Source organism: Lynx canadensis, chromosome C1 (genome assembly GCF_007474595.2).
Source record: "Lynx canadensis isolate LIC74 chromosome C1, mLynCan4.pri.v2, whole genome shotgun sequence".
Taxonomy (NCBI): Eukaryota; Metazoa; Chordata; class Mammalia; order Carnivora; family Felidae; genus Lynx; species Lynx canadensis.
In genome coordinates, this window is record NC_044310.1 from 70198370 (window position 1) to 70221704 (window position 23335).

The window sequence follows — 23335 nt, forward strand, 5'->3', positions numbered from 1 at the left end:
AGACAAAGTTGCTATTATTTTTAGGAAATGAACTCTCTCCCACCCAGGAAGTTCACAGCAAAACCAAGGTTGAAACTTATGTCATCTGCTTCCTATTCAGTGTGTTTTCTATTATGTAGGAAAAGTAAATTTAAAAGGTAGATGAGAAATAATAAACTACGGAAGACAGTAAAGACTCCAGTCTTTGTAAGGTGTTTAATTTCATTTTCCCAAAGCCCTGGGATTACTTGGCAAGGTGTTATGGTGCTATGGAGTCTTTCAGAAATCTGTAACCCCCATTTAATAATTACGCACCTAGGTCAGATCTGCAAACTGCTGTGGAAATTTTTAGCAAATGCAGGGCGAAGCAAGGTCTAGAAGTGGCCTCTCATGGTTTTTCCAGGGCATATAGTCTCAAGAGGTTCCAAGAAGCCACCGAACTTTACAGAGAAGTGGTGACCATTTATCTGCTATCCAGAGAAATAGGACACTAGGACTGTAAGCCAAATTGCTAAAAAAAAATATTAATCCAAAGTACAAATAATAATGCAGAAGTGGGATCTGCCTTTACTCTTCCCATACATGTATGATAAGAATTCAATGTTTTAGTTAAAACAACCAAAGTAGGCAATGATTACCATTCTTCAAGTGAGGGCACCATGGCAATGCATCACATGGGAAACGTGGAACGGAATGAGATGAAATGGAGAAACGTAGACATGGTCAGAAAAAACAAATTCCAAAGCAAATTATAAGTAATCTTTGGCTGAGAAACCTGAGGCTAAAATATAAAATCAAGCTAATTTCTGAGGAATCTACTTATCCTTTATTTGTACTAAATGTTTTATGACAAGTCTATTGCTTCAGTTTGGGAAGAATCAAAAAAATGTAGAACATTTACTGAATAAATACCAATTTGAGCTAAAATGATATTAGGTTTTGATGATCTACCTATTTTTAGCCTAAGGACTAAATGATTTTCTGACTTCACATTTTCATCATTTTAATGAAAATGAAGTTATATGCTGAAATGGTATTTTCTTAGATTGTATTAAGGTTTATATATTCTAGATTTTTCACATATGCTGTGCTATACATTTTCCCCTAAATCAAATATATTACACACATGTAGATATATTTTTACTCCTAACAGAATACTGCAGGCTTGAAAATGAATTTTATTATGTTCCTTGACCTTTTTAAAGTTTTTATTCTAATGCTAGCAACAGTCTGTCTATAATATAACAGAGCTTGGCTAAATTTATATCGCTTTGAATCATCCTTGCAAGTTTTTGTCATAACAGTGTCAATTTAGTACTTAAAAGGTTTATGTCTACTTGCACCTGTTCTTAGGACAAGATTTGGAATTTGCTTTTTCTTACTGTATGTTTTTATTACTATATCAAATACTGAAGACCCGCTTGCTGTAAAGATATGAAAATGGCATCATTTCCTTACAACAGTCAAGACACTACTTTCTACGTCAAAATTTCAACATTTTTGATAACTACGTAAGACAGTTCAGTTTAGATCAGTCTTAGTACCACTCAATATACAACTCTGTAGACACACGGAATAGTCATAGATTTACTACATTTTTAGGAGGGAGATTAATTTGGCAATATTTCACATGGGACCAAACAGAACTGAATGTGATGAAAATTCTTAAGGCTTCCAAAGTGTCTAACATACTGCTTAAAGAAAACCTAGATATGGGGAAAATTTGGTTCAATAAATCTTGCCTCTCATAAATAATCCAACAAACTTTTAATCAATTCCAGCTTTGAGGGAAATTTGTTGTAAACCAAGAGGCCTTTTTTGTTTGCATAAGATGATGCTTTCAAATGGCAAGTGCTTCTAGATAGACTGTGTGTTACATACAAAGCTCTTATCTGCTGATGGGTGACAAGAGAACCTCATTAGAGACAAACTTTTATCATGTTAGACCCAAGAAATCATTAATATCTTTTTCTAAAAGCTCGGACCTCATTCTGACTACATTCTTAAGCATTTTATATCACTTTGCATATCACAATTGTGTTGCAAATGTCTAATACAGCTCAGGTTTACCATTAAGGTAATTTACCTGTGACCATCATTCTTGGATCAAGCCATCCCTGTTGAATCCCTGCTTCAAAGATTCCTCCGGAAATGACCAATTCTTTCTCAACTGACAGGTTCAAGTAAATTCCTGCACTAGATTTATCAGTGTTCATAATTATACCACCAGTGCATATTTGATAAATGATTAAGTAAATACCTTGATTACTTTATTAATAAATGAATGGTTTAGTTTTTTGTTTTCCAAAGTTTGGTCAACAGAAGATTAGTCCTGGGAAATGAATTTCAATGAAAGGTACCATAGTAAAATTAGTTCAGAAACTGATGTACGTTCTAATCTCTTGCTGAAAACTCTCAACATATCTTAAGATACTAAGGACTCAGGTCCTGAAAGTAGAGAAACACAACCCAAATTTTACACCCAATGTTTTACAAACCTACAGGATCATGATGATAGGCATTGTTGTCACCATATTCTATACATACATGAATAATCATGAAGGGATAACGCTCTCCAAATTAATTTAAAGATCTATTATCTTCCTCTCTGCAAAATAGCTGTGTTATTTTAGTTTTACGGCACTGTATGAAGTTTTCTACACTTGAAATTATTTCAGGATTTATTTTATAATTTAAAAAGATGTCTAGTCATTTAATTGAATTTATACATATATCTTACAAATTATTTGATAAAATAAGGAGATACCAAACTACCCACACTAGCCTCATCTTTACCTGTCACTGAAAAAAAAAGTCAAAAAATTAACTTTTAAGGCATTCATGGAATACTTTAACATTATAAAAATAATTTAAAATTTTTAAAACCATTTTTAAGTCAATATTTATACCATGTTATCGTCAATTCCAAAAACGAAGGCATTCATGCATTCAAGTTCCTATCACGTGACAGGATTTTTAACCGAAGTGCTTCCTTTCTTTAAAGGAAAAATATTCTAAACTTCTTTCTGTATAATCACCTTAAAGAACAATGGTATGAATGGCGATGAGACTAGGATATGCTTCTTACTGAGGCTTAGTATGATGTTTTAACGGTGACAAAATGATAAAGTCTTAAGAAAAATAAACTTCATAACTAAGATGCTAATATAATTCTATTCAGATTAGTAATACTTTGTTATAAGGAATGATACTAGAGACATATGAAAATATCATTTCTAAATTTTAGAAAGGTTTGCCTTTCAGCTAACTAGGAAAAGAACTGACACCAATTTTGTTTACTCTACCTGACTTTAATAGAAGGTAAAGTTATCCCCATAGTGCTATTGCTGTCTACACAGCAGAAGAAAATTACTGTGAAAATATATTTCATCACCTGAAAGCTTAATTGACCAGTCTCCTCCACTACTAAAAACACGGTGTGTATGTGTAAAACAGAAATAACCATTTGATGACATGTTGTAGCTTTCTTATGTTAAACATTTTTTATTATAGTAATTGAAATAACTTCACCATACAGATATCACATGCTGAAGCATGACAATGCAATAGTAATTGCACATTGTGTTGACATTTCAAGCATATTTTCTGTAACAACATTTGCATTCATACACAGGTAGTAAAGCACATGGGGGGATAATTTGAGTCATGATTCATGGTAGCAAAATGTATTGCTTTCAAGCTATTCTTGAAACCCAGAATCTTCAGCAAATCTATTAATATTCGATATTGTAGCGTGTACAGTATTAATTGGATGAACCAACCAGTTCAGGACCAAGAAATGCCATTGTTAGCCTTTGAAAGAGAAATAAGAGCATTATCTGATTACTTTTGTAAAGCCTTCTTACTTATTTAAAAAATATTAGTCTGTTGAATAATGATTTTACCAACAGTTTTCAAGTTAGTAGGGATGGATAAAATAAAAGTTTTATGTAGCCCTTCTTAGATAATATAGCCCAGTTAATACAAAATGTGTTACCCGAATCATTTTCCTTCAATATACCATACACCCATTTATGACATGGCGAAAAATCACCAAAAAAGGGCAACAATCTCAAAGAGTGCAATAAGTTTTAATATACTACTTTTTGGTTGCAAGGTTATTCTTTGTATCCATACATCTTGGTTCAAATGGTCTAGACAATCCATGCTTTCTAGGCATAGAAACTTGGTTCTTAAAAATAGCAGATGAATAGAACTTGATCTAAACACATTTTATCTAAGTTTTACTGTTGCCGAGGCAAAAATACACCACCATAAAATACAAGGAAAACCAATATTTAAAAGGCAGCAGATATCTTTTCTTGACCTTCTCCACGCAAAGGTCAAAACTTCAAAAGGAGCTTAAAGTGAAGAAGATGAGGAGAAGCAAAGAAAAAAGGAAGAAATAAAAATAGTGTAAGAAATAAAATTTTCATCATGAATATATTTCCACTTTTTTAATTTATTTGTAAGTACTATTAACCCAAAATATTTAGATAACTAATTCAGAACTTGAAAACATAAACTTCTCAATTTAAAGAGCAAAGCCAATTTTCAAAAATTAAGTCACAGCAACACAACTATTTGAAGTTACACTTTTTATTGCTTAGCCCTTAAAACTAGGTAAGCTAAGATTTGAAATGTAAATTAGCATTACAGAAAAGAAAAGGAAGGTATTTTCTGTCACTCTTCTCGAGGTATTTGCTATTATTTTTAAAGAATACCCTTTTAAAAATGAATCAGTGCTTTATAGAAACCTAGAAATAATAGAGTTTATGCAACTATCAATTTTTGTTACACTGAAAAGGTCAAATAATGTGTATGTTTAGATTTAAAAAGAATTTTACATAATGGCTTTGACATGCTAAAGACAAAAGCACTTGGATTAATTTATATTACAATGTGAAATTTCAAGTTAGATAACTTCCAACTTGAAATTCTATAATCATATGCTTTCCAAATTAAAAAGAGAATTAGAATGAAATCCTTGATGTCTACAAGCCACTATCATCTAGTTGTTTGTAAATACTACATGAAAAGAAAATTGAGTGTTTTTTTGTTTGTTTCTGTCTGAGTTTGGCTCATTTTAGTTTTAGGGAGGAGAAATTAGTAGGCAATTTTTGTGTAGTTAGACCTAATTTAGACATATGGAAAAAATATGTATAAGTCTTTGCATCTGGCAGAGGTTATTTCCATATTTGATCCTGTTATAGCTTCATTTTCATACACACAAGGTAAATGAAATGCTAGTAAAATAAAATTTGTTGCTAATAAAAATAAATAAAAATATGAATCACAATAGTTGGATTACATAAAGCAAATGCTAATTAATTACAATGCTTGATAATTAAAGTGAAAACAAATCTGTAATCTCATACCATATTCATAGATGATGATTTAAAATAAAGATTGCTTTTTATATAATTCTGGAAATCATTGCAATCATATACGGTTCTGGAAAGCATTCTGATCTTAGATTAACAGAATGAGTAGAGATATGTTTTCTCTAACAGAATGAAAATATACTTTCAACTTAAGTAACCCAAATTCCCTATTAAAAACTCCTGTGAATATTCAATAACTTCTGGAGTTTTTCAAATAAAGTTATTTTCTCTCCTGGAAAAGAGAGAGAGAGAGAGAATCAGACCCGTACTATCACTTATATTAATATGTTTTAACCCTATGAATAAAAAATTTATAATAAAAACTAAGGAATATTTTATACCTCTAAAACATTTCCGTGGCCGCTAGAGACTTTCATGGTTTACTAGTGTATCTTCTCTTCTTAGTTTCTCATTAGGGAATAAGCACTATAGCAACCATAGTCCACAGCATACCAGGTAGCATATATAAATAATGAGCACATGGCTTTTATTCACAACTTTATCACATCAAACTAGATCAGTATAAATATGCAAATGTGAGCAATAAAATTCTGGTGTTCAAAAAAAGCCAGCTCTAAGTAGCTAGAGAAGTGAAATTTGTTCATTGGGTAGTTTCACACATTTTAACTTACTTTTGGTTTTTAAATTGTGTGTGTGTGTGTGTGTGTGTGTGTGTATGTGTTTTCTAGGGGGAGAGGGTTCATCCCCATGTTAAACATTCTTCTTTTTTGTTTTAAATAAAAATTTTAGTCTTCTATCACTAAGGACAGAAGTTCCAAAGCACCCACTCTAGCATAAGAAATAACCATTTTGATTTAAATTAATGCAAGTGAGTGACCAACAAACTGGGTTGATATCATATACCAGACACTTGAAATTATGTCTCATTCATGGAGAAATCATGAATTTAAAAGAAAGATGATTTAAAAAAATACTTCATGAAAAGACCCACTTGCTGATCACTCTTAAAATGATTTTGTAATATCCCAATTTTTACATTATTAATTCTAAGAAATCTGCAATAAATTTAGTAATTCACAAAGTGGAGTCACAAATACTCAGAGTTAAAATGTAACTTCCTTTATCCTGACATCCTCATCCTCTTTTTCCACAAAGATAATAACAAATTCTTCTTTGGGATGCATCTAGCAAGGAAAAGTATCTATTGGAATATGGATGTTAGGTAGTCATAAAGAATCAAGTAGCGATAATTTAAGGAAAAACCTATTTTAGCCTATCACAGCCTCAGAATATGGCTCTAAAAGCAAAATGTATCTAACTTACAACTTCAGGTTGCTAATTATCCAATTTGTAAATTAAAACCGGACAGTTTGCCTCTCTTAAGTTCTCCTGCTTTGGGGCCATTTCTTGATTTACTGAAAACAGTTTCTAGGATAGTAAAAGGTAAAACTTTCCTACATTTTGCCAATAATTAGCATCTGTGAGAAAATAAGACCGTTGGGAGAAGTTTAAACAAACTTCTAAAAGATGAATATCACAATTTCTAAGGACTTCCATGTCAATGATACTGCTGTGTTGATATTTTTATGGAAAACTGAATGCTCACCCATCGTTTTTGAAACTGTAAGCAAGAAAAGGAAGTAAACTGCTAAGAAATTCATGCAGAATAACTTTACACATGAAGAAAACTTCATACTCTATTTTGATTTTTGAAAATTCTTAAGGGTACATCCATGACTAATAATATTTAGTAATCCAAATCTTCCATTTGCAATAATTTAGATTATTTTCTATGGTACAATGTGAAACTCTTTATTAGACTTTGCAATGTTAGTTGGTCTCAACATTGAGAGACTTGTAAGTGTGACACATTACCCTATAACTCCAAAATGAGTTTGAAATGTCAACTCTTCTACTTCTGAAGAACAGAAGAAATTGTATTTAACCATATGTACCCATTGGAGATATACTTTCCAAATAAAAGTGAGTGATATGAGATACAAAAATCAGATGGAAAGATTTTGTTATTACCATCATTTTCTGTTCCTTTATGTGACTCCCAATGAAACATAAAAAATGAAAGCTAGTTTATGTTTTGTTTACTTTAACCCACTGGATTGTCTTCCATTTTAGATCATTATATGATCTTACTAGATCCTTACTGAAAATGTACATCATCACAAGTAGCTAAATTTTCATATGGAGAAATAAAAATGTTGGGAATTTTAGGTTGGGATTTTTATAGTAGTTTGCAGTGTGCTGTAGTAATGATAAACCCGTCTTATATTTAATCCTATCATCAAGCAACACCAGGCTTCTAGCTTTGTTTTTCATTTTAAATGGCTACTATATATAAGAGAATTAATAAGGTATTATACTATTAATGCTTTTTCAAGTCAAAAGATGTGTTGTCTAGAAAATAATTTAACACTGAAATGGGATCTTCAAGATCAATTCTGTTTTATATATTCTGCAGCAAAAATAACATTTCTAGTAGGAACGTATTAATTATAAACCTAGCAAATTCTAGACATTCACATATTTGTGTAAACAATTTTAGCATGGTTTATTACATTTCCAGAAAGGTTAAGTCTTATATCCAGTTTTCTGCTAACTCTTCTTTCATATATTATAATAAATATATATGTATTATTTGAGTGCACATGTGTATATATTTTCACACATATATGTCATATATACATAAAACAGCACTTAATGGTCACTTTCTTTGCATGTTTAAACTGGAGGGAAAAAATGAATTGCTATTATGCATAATCCATGGTGATCTTCCTTTCTGTTTCACAAATGGCCATATCGGGACGTAAACAAAACATTGGAGCGAGTCATTCCAGGTGAACTGTATTTCAAGGTGTAGGTTGGTGTTCTCATGAAGAATTGTGTACTTCCTGGTAATAAATACCTATAAATGACAGTTAAAAAGTTATACTTTCACAAACAAGTTAATATGAACATGTCTCACTAAAGTGTTCTTGGTTAATACTTTATATATCCTACATGAAAAACAATACTATAACAACAATGCATTCAACATAAAAAATGCCCTCTCCCAGACTGAGGTGGGGAGGTGGGAAGGTGCTCATAAAAGCCTTACCTAAAGAGCTGCCTATAGATGCAATATATGACGATCTCAGTGTCCTAAGACATCCCATATAGGGCCATTATACTCACATGCTAGGAAACTATTTGCAGGGCTCATGTTAATTTGGAATTCATTGTTAATCTCTATAAATAATGTGTGAAACTAGTCAAATATTTCTTAAAAGTATGTGATATGAGAATTTGGCTAGCCACATTAGTAATAATTGTTTGTTTCAAGGATGTTGGAACCACTAGTTATAATTTAAAAACATTTCATCAATATATTAGGACTAAGGTAATCTAAGAGAAAAATTAAAGATTAAAATTCATAACTATAAAATTTATATTCCTGGACCACATAGTTCTTATGGTAACAGAACACCAAAAACAATCATGATTACAGGTTACATGCAATCCTTGCAGCCAAACGTATTTGAAAATACGTGAATTATCCAGATTTTAGAACAATATAGTGTATATACTATATATGATATAATATCTCCATGGGGGCTTGGGGCAGCATCCTGAAATCAAATCATTAATATTTCTGTATTTAAATGTATGCATACTTACAATAAACAGGATGAAAACAATAAATAACTTCATGTCAATTCAGGTCAGGTCAGATTTGCCAATAAAAAGGTTACTCTTCCTTTTTAGTTTTCAGAGATTTGAGAATAAGGAATTGTAAACAAGAATGTGCACCTGTATAATTTGTTTCTCTCTGGAAAAACTTTGATTAGCATTAGGCCACTCCAATCTATATATCTAGAGAAAAATGGAAATCCACAAGGAAATCCACATGAGCAAATGCACATAAACATAGCTATTAAAAGTATAAGTCTTGGTAATGATGAGAAGGACATGGTATAAAGCCAGGACAAAGACATCTATGAGGAATTTCCAAAACTATAGTCAGCAATAGAAGGAGGTTTGAAATTTTTGAAAAAATAAACAATGGTAGAGCATCAACTCATTTATTTTTTTCACTTGACTTTAGAACAGCAACAGTATCACACTTCCAGAGATACACAAAGAAACTGACAGCCAAGAGTACAATTAGCTACCTATTCTACATTAAATAATGTTGATAATTACTATACCTCTATGTCAACAGAAAATTACACTTATAGTTGTATTATATGAATTTTATAGAAGAATATGAATTCATTATGATCAAGTTGCATACAGCATTCAAATTAAAATGGAAGAATTCTCTATAATATTCATAAACATCACTTTATCATGAATTATCTAATAATATCCTCTAAATCTATTACCTAGTACCACAAACTATAAATAATTGCTCAAATCATTAAGTTAATAGAGCAGTAAAATAATACAACAAACCAAATTAAATCAAAATTGCACAATGGGTGATGAATAATGAAACAATTGATTTCTCACATCACAGATTATATAAATTATTTTCTTAATATCACTTGGGTAATTTATATGGATTAATTATTATGTCAAGAGCTAGTGGAATCATGATGATTAATCTGATGTCTTCTGTCATGAAAAGACTCCCTTCCTATCTAAGGCAGAGGTGCAAAAGAAAATAAGGTGTTTGACCAAAACCCACTACTTTGTATTGGTTGAGAGTTATTCTTCTACTGAAAATGCATCCTGATTATATTGATAATTTTCAGAGTAAACAATAACTTCTACCAACTTCCTTTTGAAGAATTTCTCAGCAATAGTTACTACTGACATTACAATAACATCCACATATCTGTTTGAGTTAAAGATCTCCATTCCGCAGATGAAAAAAATAAAATAAAATAAGAACACGAAGTCCAGGGGTAGCTATACTATTTTATTTAACCTACGTAACATTTAGTGTTTTCTGTGTGCTCACCACTATTCCAATTGCTTTGCAAATATTAACTCATTTACTTCTCAGAACAATTCTATACAGTAGATATTATTGTATGCTTCATTTTACATATGAATACACTAAAGCATATGGGGGTCAAATGTCTTGCACACAGTTAGACAGCCAGTAAATGGCAGAGCTCAGATTCAAATCCATGTGCACCAACTCCAGAATCAGTGCTCCTAGCTACTGTATATATGGCCATTTCTCTGTGTGAATCTCAACTTTAAAACCAATGGATACAATGATTATACTCAGTTTTTCAAAACTATGAAGTGTAAAATAACCTAGAAAGTAGAAAAAAATTATACATCCACAAACCTAAACTTCTTAATAGAGGCAGAAAAAGCTAAAATGAAACTTTTTCTAAGGAAAAAAGTTCAGTATGAACTAAAAAAAGCATATGAAATTACATTGAAAGAAACACTTTGTTTCCCTAAAGCAAGTGCTGTGGGATATTTTAAAACATAACAGGGAAACACAATGGATTATATGCCTTAAAATCTCCATTAATATCTCTTGGGAGATTCCACACTAGCTGAACATCAAAGATTATTTTTGAAATGTTCTTTGCAATGATATTAAATAATACAATTTGGTCATTTTTAGCAAGAAGAAGATCTCTGGGAAGTACATTTACAGCCTATATATATCTATCTAAAGATTTTGTGTTAAAGCACCAAAAAAATGTGAAAAGTTTAGTTCTACCTTTACTCTAGCTTACTCTTGATGTACAAAAATAGCTAATTTGTAGATACCAAGGAAAAATACCTCACACTTATACCCTCACTTCTCATCTCTGAGGCTAGGTGTGTACAACCTCACATATCCATCACATAGACATAAAACATGTATTTGTCTAATTTCTACTTGACGTAGAATTGGTTGGCCTGTCAATGCCAACTTATTGCTGACCACGGAGGATCTCTGGAATGTGAGCATTACAAGACTGGTAGGGAATTAGCCTTGAAAACTTAAGCTACACCCACCTTCCAAGATTGTCCTAGAGTAAGATCAGGGCCCCTCAGACCCCAAAATAAACTCAGCTTCCTAGTTTGGGGAACAAAGGTAAATGAAACTCATCATAATATTTTTCCTGTGTTTAATTTTTTTTCTATTGTGGTAAAAGATATAGAACATGGAACTTACTAGTTTTATCATTTTTAAGTTTTATCATTTATCATTTATAAATCAGTGCATTAAATACATTCACAATGGTTGTGTAACCATCACCGCGATATAGTTCCAAATGTTTTCATCCCAAACAGAAACTCCTTGCCCTTAAACACGAAATCCCCATTTCCTCCTCCTCCCATTCCCTGGTAACCTCTATTCTACTGTCTCTATGAATTTGTCTAGATATTTTCTAGATACCTTATATAAGTGAAATCATACTATGCTTGTCCTTTTGTGTCTGGCTTATTTAATTAGCATGCTTTCAAGGTTTGTCCATGTTGTAGCATGAGTCACAATTTTATTCTTTTATATAGACTATTTGAATAATATTCCATTGTATGTATATATCACATGGTGTTATCCATTCATCTGTTGGTGGACACCTAAGTTGTTTCCACCTTTTGGCTATTGTGAATAATGTTGCTATAAATATTGCTGTACAAGCATCTGTTTGCGTACTTGTTTTCAATTCTTTTGGGTTTATACTGAGGAGTGAAATTGCTGGGTCATACAGCAATTCTATATTTAACTTTTTGGTCAATTACCAAATTGTTTTCCATAGCAGCCACATCACTTCACATTCTGAGATAGCAATGCATGAGGGTTCCAACTTCTAAATACCCTCACCAACACTTATTATTTTGCATTTTGGGGATAACAGCCATCCTAATGAGTGTGGATTGTCCCACTGTTTTAATTTTGATTTGGGGTACGGGGTGGGGGAAGCTCTAGTCCCACTTCTGCCATTGCTAGCAATGTGGATTTAGATAAGCTATTTAACCTCCAAGAGCCTCAGTTTTCAGTTTTCTCTTCTGAAGAGTCCAATAGATTCTGCCATGCCTGTTTAATAGAGTGTAGAGCCAAAGAAATAGTGCACAAAGGTGAAATATTACTTATGTGTTATGAAATCAGCCTCACTAGGCAAGACTACCCCTGTTCTGAGATAGATGTTTCAAGCTATCTTGGCCTAGGGCCATAATGGTACCATGTCTTTAACTCAATTGTATAGTACACATTTGAAAATGTATAAAACATAAACGTCTAGCTTAATGAATATTATAAAGTGATTACTTGTAAAACTGATACCCAGGTTAAATAACTGAATATTCCTAACAGTCCAGAACCCTATACTATAGCACCCTCTCTCCTTTCCAGTGTCTTCCCCATTTTTTTTATAGACTGTTCTGATTTTTCTTAGAAGTTTGTAAGATTTTTCTAAAAATCTTACACAGGTTATGCAGGCTGTAAATACCTTCTTCCATTCAGTGGCTTGTTTTTTAACCCTCTTAGGATATATTCTAATGAACACATATTCTTAATTTTAATGTAGCAAAATTCATTTTTTCATTAATGATGTGCACTTTTGGTCCTATTTTTTATAATCTTTGCATACTTCAAAGTCATGAAAATATTTTACTATATTATCTGCGTAATCTTTGGTTTTGCCTTTCACATCTGTATAGTCAATTCACTGGAAATGATTTTTGTACATGGTATCAGTAAGTTCAAGTTTCCTTTTTTTATTACTATTTAGAAACCTAATTGCCTCCACACTATTTTTTAAAACAAATTTCTTTTTTCCCATTTGTCATAAATCAAATGTACCTCCCTTTCTCATAAATCAAGTCTCTATATATGCCTGGGTCTACTTATGACTTTCTGAATGCTTCCGTCAGTCTATTTATCTATTTGGCAATATTACACTATTAAATTAAATTACTTTAACTTATTAAAAGTCTTAGTACACTATAGTTAATAAACCCTACCATTTTATTTTTCTACTTCAAGAGTGTCCTAACTATTCTTGGCCCTTTGCTTTTCTATATAAATGTTAGAATAAGCTTTGGTCAAATACTGTGCCCCCCCCCCCAAAAAAAAATAATTTGTTGGAATTTATACTATGATTACACTGAATTTAGAGATGTTCAGATCTATGTGAGATGTGACATTTGATGATATTGATTCCAATGATGAACAAGGTATATCTTTCCAGAGTTTACATTTTCCTACCTAAAAGTCTCACACATTTTTGTTACATTTATTCCTAAGTATTAACTATTCTTTGATGCTACTGAAAATAATATCGTATCTAAAATTTCATATTTGAGCTGTTTATATAGAAAAAATACAATTGATTTTCGTGACCTTGATTTCATTAAAACTATTAAATTTACTTAATAATTTATCTGTAGATTTATTTAGATTTCTATGAAATAATCATATCCACTAGCATTGAGTTTTACTTTAGTGCCTTTTATTTCTTTTGCTTGACTCATTGAACCAGCTAGGACCTCTAGTACAGTAATAAATAGAAGTGGTAATAACAGGCAATCTTGTCTTGTTCCTAATCTCATAAGGAAATCCTTCAACATTTCATCATTAGGCATGTTGGTTGTAGGTTTTTTGTAGTTATTCTTCATTAAATTAAAGAATTTCCCTTTTGTTTCTAGTTTGCATTTTTAAAAAAACATGTACCCTGAATTCTATCAAGTGATGTGTATGTATCTTTTAAAATGATCTTTTATCCTATAAAAATTACATTGACCCCTTTTTACTGTTATTGCACCCTTAAATTGAAGCAATAAACAGAAGTTGATCATGATACATTATCCGATTTAAAGTTTCTGGGTTCATTTTGCTAATATTTCATTTAAGACTTTTGCATCTACATTGGAATAAGATTGAGCTGTTACTATCCTTTGCCATAATGTCCTGGTTAGGTTTTAGTATCAAATGTATGGCAGCCTCATAAAACAAGTTGGAGAATGTTCCCTCCTTGTCTGTTCTCTAGATGGGCTTAATAGAATTGGATAGTGAAAACCTATGAATCTAGAGTGACCTTTGAGAGGGTTTTTAATTACTGATTCAATTTCTTCTATAGTCAAGACTATTTGATAATTTCTATATAAGACTTCCTAACAAGAAGTTGTGTCACTTTTGGTAATACATATGTCTTTTTCCAGGAATTTGTTAACCTAATCTCAATTACCAAATTTATTGGCATGAAATTGTTTCTGTTTTCTTACAAAATTTTCAATGTTTGTAGGATCTGTAGTAATGTCTCCATTTTTGTTCTTGATGTTAACTATTTCTGGCTCTTGTATTCTTGATCAGTCTCACAAGTTGCTCATCAATTTTACTAGTCTTTTCAAAAACACATTTTGGCCAAGTTAATCTTTATTGTTTGTTTCATTATTGTTAATTTCTGCTCTCTTTTCTTTGTATTCTTTGGGTTTATCTTAATGTCATTTTGTCATTTTTCAAAATGGTTACTGATATCATTAAATTTGTGCCTTCCTCTTGCCTAATGCCAATTTATGTAAATTGTCTATAAATATGCCTATAATAATGATTTTTTATATACTGCAATTTTTATTATAGTATTTTTGTTATAAATCCATTCAAAATATTTTCTTATGACCATTAAGATCTTTGATCTTCTTTGATTCATCAGTTACTTAGAAGCATAATTTTTTTATCTTTCCAAAGTATGGATATTCCAATTATAATCTTTGCTATTATTTTGTAGTTTAATGGCATGGGGTCTGAAAAAAAACTCTGTATGAGTTAAGTCTTGTGAAATTTGTTGAAATATGTTTTGTTATTCCACAATATGATTGATTTTTGTAAAAATTCCTGGTGTCCTTGGTATTTTATATTCTGAGATTATTAGATTCACTTCTGTATATGACAGTTAAGTCATATATATGACAGTTAAGTCTGTTATATTGTTAAGATGTTCTATATCTTTAATTTATATATATATAGATAAGATAGATCTCCATCTATGGTTGTAGATCTATTTTTCCTTGTAATTCTGTTAACTTCTGCTTTGCAAAACATCTGGATGACTGTTACTCCTAGAAATCTAGGGTGTTTACCAATATCCCCATCTTTGGCAGACCTTGAACTGCTACTTTTTCCCTTAGGCCCATGAGTCTATCAAAAGTACTACTCAGTACTGGGGCACCTGGATGGCTCAACTGGTTAAGTGTCTGACTTTGGCTCAGGTCATGATCTCACAGTTTGTGAGTTCGAGCCCTGCATCAGGCTCTCTGCTCTCAGCTCAGAGCCTGCTTCAGATCCTCTGTCCTCCCATCTCTCTGCCCTTCCCTCACTCTCTCTCTCTCTCTCTCAAAAATAAACATTAAAAAAAAAAAAAGTACTACTCAATACTAACAAGCACTCATTATGTACCCAATTAACTCTCCAATGTCTTCAAGCAAAGGTATCGGTATTTTGTCTAGCTTTTCTAGTTCGTATTAAAAGGAAGATTTGTCCAAAAACCTAGTGCTCATTACCGAAGGCAGAAGTTTGAACTCAAAATGTTTTGAACTAAAAATGTTTTTAGCCATGAAACACCTTGTGAAATGAGCTTATATGGAAGCTCAGTATATGAAATATAGAAACACATTTTAATTCTAGTATCCTGGAGATAGAGAGAGAGAGAGAGAGAAAATATATACATATATATATGTGTGTGTGTGTATATATATATATATACACAATAGATATATATATATATATGAAGAAAATAGAGATAACATATATATATATATGTTATCTCTATTATGTTATCTCTATTTTCTTCTCTTTTAATTTTATAGATAAATGAACTAAATTTATATCTCCTCATAAAGTATTTAGGTATACCCCATACATTATTTATATTAGGTATATATTAAATTATAAATATTAATTTATACTTTACTAGGTAACTTAATAAATGAAATTTATCTATGCATTAATAAGTATAAGTTAAGTGACTTCTACATATAAAGTAAAATGCTATAGGTTCTTAATTGACAAGGGAAAGAAGATACGGCTAGTTGTCACATGTTTTTAAATTAATGTGACACTGACTTGGGTTTTAATAGCTAGATATCAGGAGGACAGGTTCATTTCTCTTCCCTCCTTGTGGTTTCCAAGTAGAAGAATTTCCACCAAATTTCTGACCTTTTCCCAGAAGTGAGTTATCTGATTTTCAGGTTTGAAGTTTATTTATTTATTTTGAGAGAGAGAGGGAGGGGTTGAGAGAGGGAGAGACAGAGAATCCCAAGCAGGCTCTGCACTGTCAGCACAAAGCTCGATGTGGGGCTTAATCTCACAAATTGTGAGATCATGACCTGAGCTGAAATCAAGAGTTGGACGCCTAATTGACTGAGCCACCCAGGGGTCCCTGATTTTCAGGTTTAAAAGAAGGAACCAGGTATGCTTGGCTTGGCCCCCTTCTCTTGTTGGATTAGTCTATCTGCAGAAAGGGTGCATCCTTATTTGTTCTTTAGCCAACACCAACAGAACTAGACTTTATGGGGTAGTGTGGAAGGTTTGGGTTGATCCAGCTCTGCTTATGACTGGATCAGTACATTTAATTCTCAAAGTCAATTTTAGAGAACTCACTTGGATCAAATCTATACCATGCCCTTTAATGTAGCTTTACTCAGTAACGAAGCCACATTCTGATGATCACCTGTCTGATTCCTACATTTCTCTCTCAAATGGTTCTGAACTTGGGCAGAAATAGAGGGTGTGTGTACTAATATCCATCCCCCAAAATGCTTATAATCACCATACTTGGGTTATAGTGAGCATTTATCAGAAGTCCAGAACTCAAGGTTCCAGAGTCAAGAATATCTCTTCTGACCACCAAAAGGGGGAGAAAATAAAAAGGCCTGAACCAACTGCAAGGTGTAACTTCTTCCTCCAGAATGACCTCATCCTATTTTTGGCTCTCTACAAAAGTTATAAGATCCCTCAACAGAAAATGGGTTACAAAATCTGTAATTGCAAGTGTGACATTAAAGATTTTGAAACCATGCTTCCTAGACTGGAACTTAAGATTTTTCTGATCATCCTTCCAGAGTATCACTCTTTAAAATGAAGCCTCTTCATTTATATATTGTAATATTTCAATGATGACCATCATTCTTTCAAACCATATGAAAATACTAATGAAAGTAATATAAGTTGTAGTTCAATAATTTGCTTCAAACCATTAAACTGTAGAATATTGTTTTGATATTTACATATTTCAAATATTAATGGCTAGCTTTATCCTTACCATTGTTCTAATCAGGCAGCTTCTAAAGGTAATGCAACAGTCAGAATCCAACACAAAGATTAAAAATACATCTTTCAATACTTTTTGTTAAATATATTCCAAGCCATTCTGCTGTTGTAAGTCAATTTATAGAAAGTTAGCTTTAATATACTCTCTGTGATTTTTATAATAAACAGATTAATTTCTAGGTATTTCAAAAAGAAAATCCAAGCTATGGTGGTTCTATTTTCCTCATTGCCTATTCGACTGTTAGTTGAATACTATCATCTTTTGACTATCACTTAGTTTTTCAAAGTCATAGTTTATTCTCTTTTTTTTCTCTTTCTTTCTTTCTTTCTTTCTTTCTTTCTTTCTTTCTTGTTAACGTTTTATTTATTTTTGAGACAGGGAGAGACAGAGCATGAACAGGGGAGGGTCAGAGAGAGGGAGACACAGAATCTGAAATAGGCTCCAGGCTCCGAGCTGTCAGCACAGAGCCCGATGCGGGGCTCGAACCACGGACCGCGAGATCATGACCTGAGCTGAAGTTGGCCGCTTAACCGACTGAGCCACCCAGGCGCCCCTAGTTTATTTTCTTCTATCTTGAGTAGTACTTCAATGTATATATACTAAAAATGAAGTCGCATATCCATCTTTAATTCTAATGGGAACTATGATTGTACAGAAAAATCCTAAAATGTACTTCTTTTTTACTCTGTGTATTTTTGCAGCTTAAAAACAACATTATTTTTTATGATTTGGAAAACTACCTATTTTAACTGGACAATATTTATTAAAATTCAGTTTTTAAATGGAACTTAACAAAATTCACCTCCCATAGATTTGTTTGGTGATGAAAGGAGTAGTGGAGGCATACTGAACAACAAAAATTAAACTAAAGGCATCTTCCCAACTTATCAGGCTGATGGATAAATCTGAAATATCCTTATTGGAGCAAAAAGTTAATTACCATTTTTTGGATGCTTTTACTTGGCTTTTGAAAGCAAAAGTATATAAACCAAATAATCTCATTTCCATGTAGGTTATTTCTGTCACCTTCAGGTTTGTGGCTGTTGTCCTTGTTTGGTCCTTCAAAGGTAAAGACTGTGCAAATTAAAAGTCTTTTGTAGATAATAGCGGGTATGAATTTTTGGTCTTTAGCTTTTTCTCTAGCTATATAAATGAAAAGAGACTTTCAACTGCAAACTGCATTGTGGAATTACTTTATATAAAACTCACAGGGTGTAGAAATGTAAACAAGTACCTGGAGTTACTCCAATCAGTACCAGGGCCTGACAGTGATCCTCTTGTGTCAGTTGCATACTTGTAAACCACTAGCAGGCACTGTTTACAAAGCTCAACCAGGCGCTGGCAACATTGGAGCTGCAAAGGAGTCACCACCTCCGGGCTTTTACTGAAAATACTCTCCCAAGAGGATCTGTGGGCATGGAAACAGACATGACCTCATGTGGCTGTTAAAAAAGGCAACCAGCTTTATCACTTACCTAGCAACAAACCAATAAGGAAAAGTAGAAGTGGCCTCAGAACATGTGAAGTGACTGCAGGTGGTTGAAAGGTATAAAATAAATATATATTTGAAAATTAATCTTTATATTAAAAAACATAACATAGAATTCATATGCTATTTGTCTCTAAAGACTTTACTGATATCAACTGTGGGTAGCTATCAGCATGGCTTCCCAACACCTCCTAAAAATTTCCATTACTCTATATTAAAGTATATGTAAAATATCGAGCTTATTTCTCAAAAGTTAGGTATTCTAAAACTTTAAGCTTTCTAAAGTCCTTGTTATCTTTACCTTTATATTAATAATAATCCCAAGATCTGAGGAGTTAAGATGGTGGAATAGTAAGGGGACCCTATACTTGTCTCTTCCCTTGAACATAGCTAGACCAACATCAAACCATTCTGAACACCTAGGAAATAGATCTGAGGATTAACAGAGCAATCTGCATAATTTGAGACACAGAGGAAGGCAGAGGCAGGTACTTGGTGCAGACAGGTGAACTGGGGGAGAGAAAAGCTGCGGTGCTGCAGAGCAGAGGGAGCTATTTTCATGGAGAGGAGAAAGACAGAGGTGGCTGCAGGGAGACAGCAGCACTCGGGTTTGCATAAGAAAACACCCCCCTGAAAGCAGCTAGAGAGAAAGAGTGAAAACACACACAGGGGACTGCACAAGAAAATGGTTCCCCAAAACCACCGGAGGCGGGGGAAGGAGAGGGTTTCAATACCGCCAGTTTTTTTATTAAACAGCTGAGCACAGAGTCTGAAGTTTCAGAGATCAGACTCTGGTGTTGTCCGGGCCCCAGGAGCAGGCAACTGGCCTAAGGATCCCCTAGGTCCCATAGGGAGAAATGGTTCCTCGGTTTGGAGTACATTTGGTAGAGGTGATACAACCTCTCTCTGGGTAAAAGACAAGGTGGGCACCATCAAGCTGCCACCGATATAGGAAGAAAGATGCCAGTTGAGGCCAGCAAATCCTGGAGCCAGCTGTGTGTTGTGATTTACCATAAACTCTGAGTACTGCCACTGAACGGTGGCATGACCATTTCCTGGGACAAGCCAGCCACAGGGCAGTGAGATCCTCCCCCAGAAGATCACTGAGGGTCTGAACTGTAAAGGTCTCTGAAGTGTGGGGTTTTGAAACACAGCTGTGCCTGAGATAAAACTCTGGAGAGAGGCACTGTTTGATAGGTGGACAGCTCAGACACAGACAGGGTTAAGGCAGGGAGCTGATGGAAGCAGTGGACACAGGAAGGGTGGCTGATCATGCATCTGTGAGGGCGCAAACTTCCCTCCCTGGAGACTAGAGAGTGGGGTGAAGCCATTTATCATTATTAGCCCACCAACACTGATCCACCCCAATGAGCTAAACAGTGCCTCCAAGTGGAGAATAGAGCCATTACACAAAGGCCCCCTTGTGCCCTCCAGGCACATCTCCATTAGGACAAGTTGGCCTGAGAATCTGAGCAGCAGACCCCTCTCCCAGAAGCCCAGCACAAATCCTTTCCCTGAGTTTAGCCTACCATAGACCACTGCAAAGTTTCAGCTCTAGGGGAAACCTGATCTAGTTTCATTTGTTTTTTTTGTTAGTTGGCTCATTTTGTTGTTGGTGCCTCTGTTTTTGTTGTGTTTTTCTTCTCTTTTGTTTCTTGGATACAGAATGGACACTTTATTTATTTATTTTTTTAATTTTTAATTTTTTTCTCTCTTCTTTTTTCTTTTCACTTTTTCCTATCAAGCTTCTCTTAACTAGCAGACCAAAATACACCTAGGATCTAGCTTCCTTTATTTTATTTTAAAAAATTTTTAAACTTTTATTCCATTCTATTATTATTATTGTTGTTGTTTTCTTCCTCCAAAATGACAAGATGGAGAAAGTCACCTCAAAAGAAAGAACAGAAGGAAATGATGGCCAGGGATTTAATCAATGCAGATATAAGTAAGATGTCTGAACTAGAATTTAAAACAATGATTATAAGGATACTAGCTGGACTTGAAAAAAGCATTGAAGACACCAGAGAATCTCTTTCTGCAGAGACAAAAGAACTAAATTCTAGTCAGGCTGAAATTAAAAATGTTATCACTGAGATGCCAACCCAGTGGAAGACATAAAAACGAGGATGGATAAGGCAGAGAAGCAAATAAGCGATAAAGAAGATAAAAATTATGGAAAATAATGAAGCTGAAAACAAGAGGGAAACAAAGGCCAGGGATCACAAAGGCAGACTTAGGAAACTCAGCAATTTATTAAAACATAATAACATTTGTATCATAGGAGTCCCAGAAGATGAAGAGAAAGAAAAAGGGAAAGAAGGTTTATTTGAGCAAATTATAGCTGAAAACTTCCCTAATCTGGGAAAGGACACAGACATCAAAATCCAAGAAGCACAGAGAACTCCCATTAAATTGAAAAAAAGTTAGCCATCACCAAGCTATATAGTCAAATTCACAAAATAAACAGACAAGGAAAGAATCCTGAAAGCAGCAAGGGAAAAAAAGTCCTTAACCTACAAGTCCTTAACCTGAAAACAGATCAGGTTAACAAAAGATCTGTCCATAGAAACCTGGCAGGCCAGAAAGGAGTGGCAAGATATATCCAATGTGCCTAATGGAAAAAATATACACTCAAGAATACACTATCCAGCGAGGCTGTCATCCAAAACAGAAGGAGAGATAAAGAGTTTTCTAGACAAACAAAAACTAAAGGAGTTTGTGACCATTAAACCAGCGAAAAATTTTAAGAGGGACTCTGAGGGGGAGTGAGGGGAAGACCAAAAGCACAGAGATTAGAAAGGACCAGAGAGCATCACCAGGTAACACAATGGCACTCAATTCATATCTTTCAATTAACACTCTGAATATAAATGAACTAAATGCTCTAATCCAAACACATAAGGTATCAGAATGGATAAAAAATGAGATCCACCTATATGCTGCATACAAGAGCATTTTAGAGCTAAAGACACATGCAGATTGAAAGTGAGGGGATGAAGAACCATCTATCATGCTCCTGGATGTCCAAAGAAAGGCAAAATAGCCATACTTAATCAGACAAGCTCTATTTTAAAACAAAGACTGTAATAAGAAATGAAGAAGGGCATTATATCATAATGGCCCTATCCATCAAGGAGATCTGACAATTGTAAATATTTATGCCCCCGACTTGGAAGAACCAAATATATAAATCAGTTAATGATGAAAATAAGGAAAGTCATTGATAACAATACCACAATTATAAGAGACTTTAATACCCCACTTACAACAATGGACAGATCACCTCACCAAAGCAGAAAATCGACAAGGAAACAATGGCTTTGAATGACACAATGGACCAGATGGACTTACCAGATACATTCAGAAGATTTCATCCTAAAGCAGCAGAATACACATTCTTCTCCAGTGCACATGAAACACTGTCCAGAATAGATCACATAGTGGGTCACAAATCAGCCCTCAACAGGTACAAAAAGACGGAGATCATACCATGCATACTTTCAGATCACAATGCTATGAAACTTGATATCAACCACAAGAAAAAATTTGGAAAGCCCTCAAATACATGGAAGTTAAAGAACATTCTATAAAGAATGAATGGGTTAACCAGGAAATTAAAGAAATATAAAAATACAAATGAAAATGAAAACATGGCAGTCCAAATCTTTTGGGATACAGCAAAGACAGTCTTAAGAGAAGAGTACACTGCAATTCAGGCCTATCGAAGAAGCAAGAAAGGTCCCAAATACACAACCTAACCTTACACCTAAAGGAGCTAGAAAAAGAACAGCAAATAAAGCCTAAAGCCAGCAGAAGAAGGGAAATAATAAAGATTAGAGCAGAAATAAATGATATAGAAACAAACAAACAAAAACAGTAGAACAAATCAATGAAACTAAAAGCTAGTTTTTTTAAAGAATAAACAAAATTGATAACCCCCTAGTCAGACTTATCAAAAACTAAAGAAAGCGGAACCAAATAGATAAAATCATGAATGCAAGAGGAACCAATGCCACAGAAATACAAACAATTGTAAGAGAATATTATGAAAAATTATATGTAAACAAACTGGGCAATCTGGAAGAAATGGACAAATTCCTAGAAACACACTACCAAAACTGAATCAGGAAGAAACAGAAAATTTGAACAGGTCCATAACTGGCAAAGAATTTGAATCAGTAAATCAACAAGAGGGGCACCTGGGTGGCTCAAGTCAGTTGAGCATCCGACTTTGGCTCAGGTCATGATCTCGCACTCCATGAGTTCAGGCCCCGCATCGGGCTCTGTGCTGACAACTC

General features: G+C 33.5%; 1 protein-coding gene across 2 annotated transcripts in view; it reads right to left on the reverse strand.

Moving 5' to 3' along the window:
- Positions 1-3459: 3459 nt before the first annotated feature.
- The window catches only part of TTLL7 (tubulin tyrosine ligase like 7), a 144775-nt gene continuing 124899 nt past the window's right edge, over positions 3460-23335 (reverse strand). For both annotated transcript variants that reach the window (XM_030326057.1, XM_030326056.1), the window contains exons 20-21: positions 18783-18956; positions 3460-8244 (exon numbers count right to left, since the gene is read on the reverse strand). In XM_030326057.1, coding sequence (XP_030181917.1) covers positions 8124-8244; positions 18783-18956 — 295 coding nt within the window. In that variant the 3' untranslated portion in view covers positions 3460-8123. The remainder of the gene's footprint in view (positions 8245-18782; positions 18957-23335) is intronic.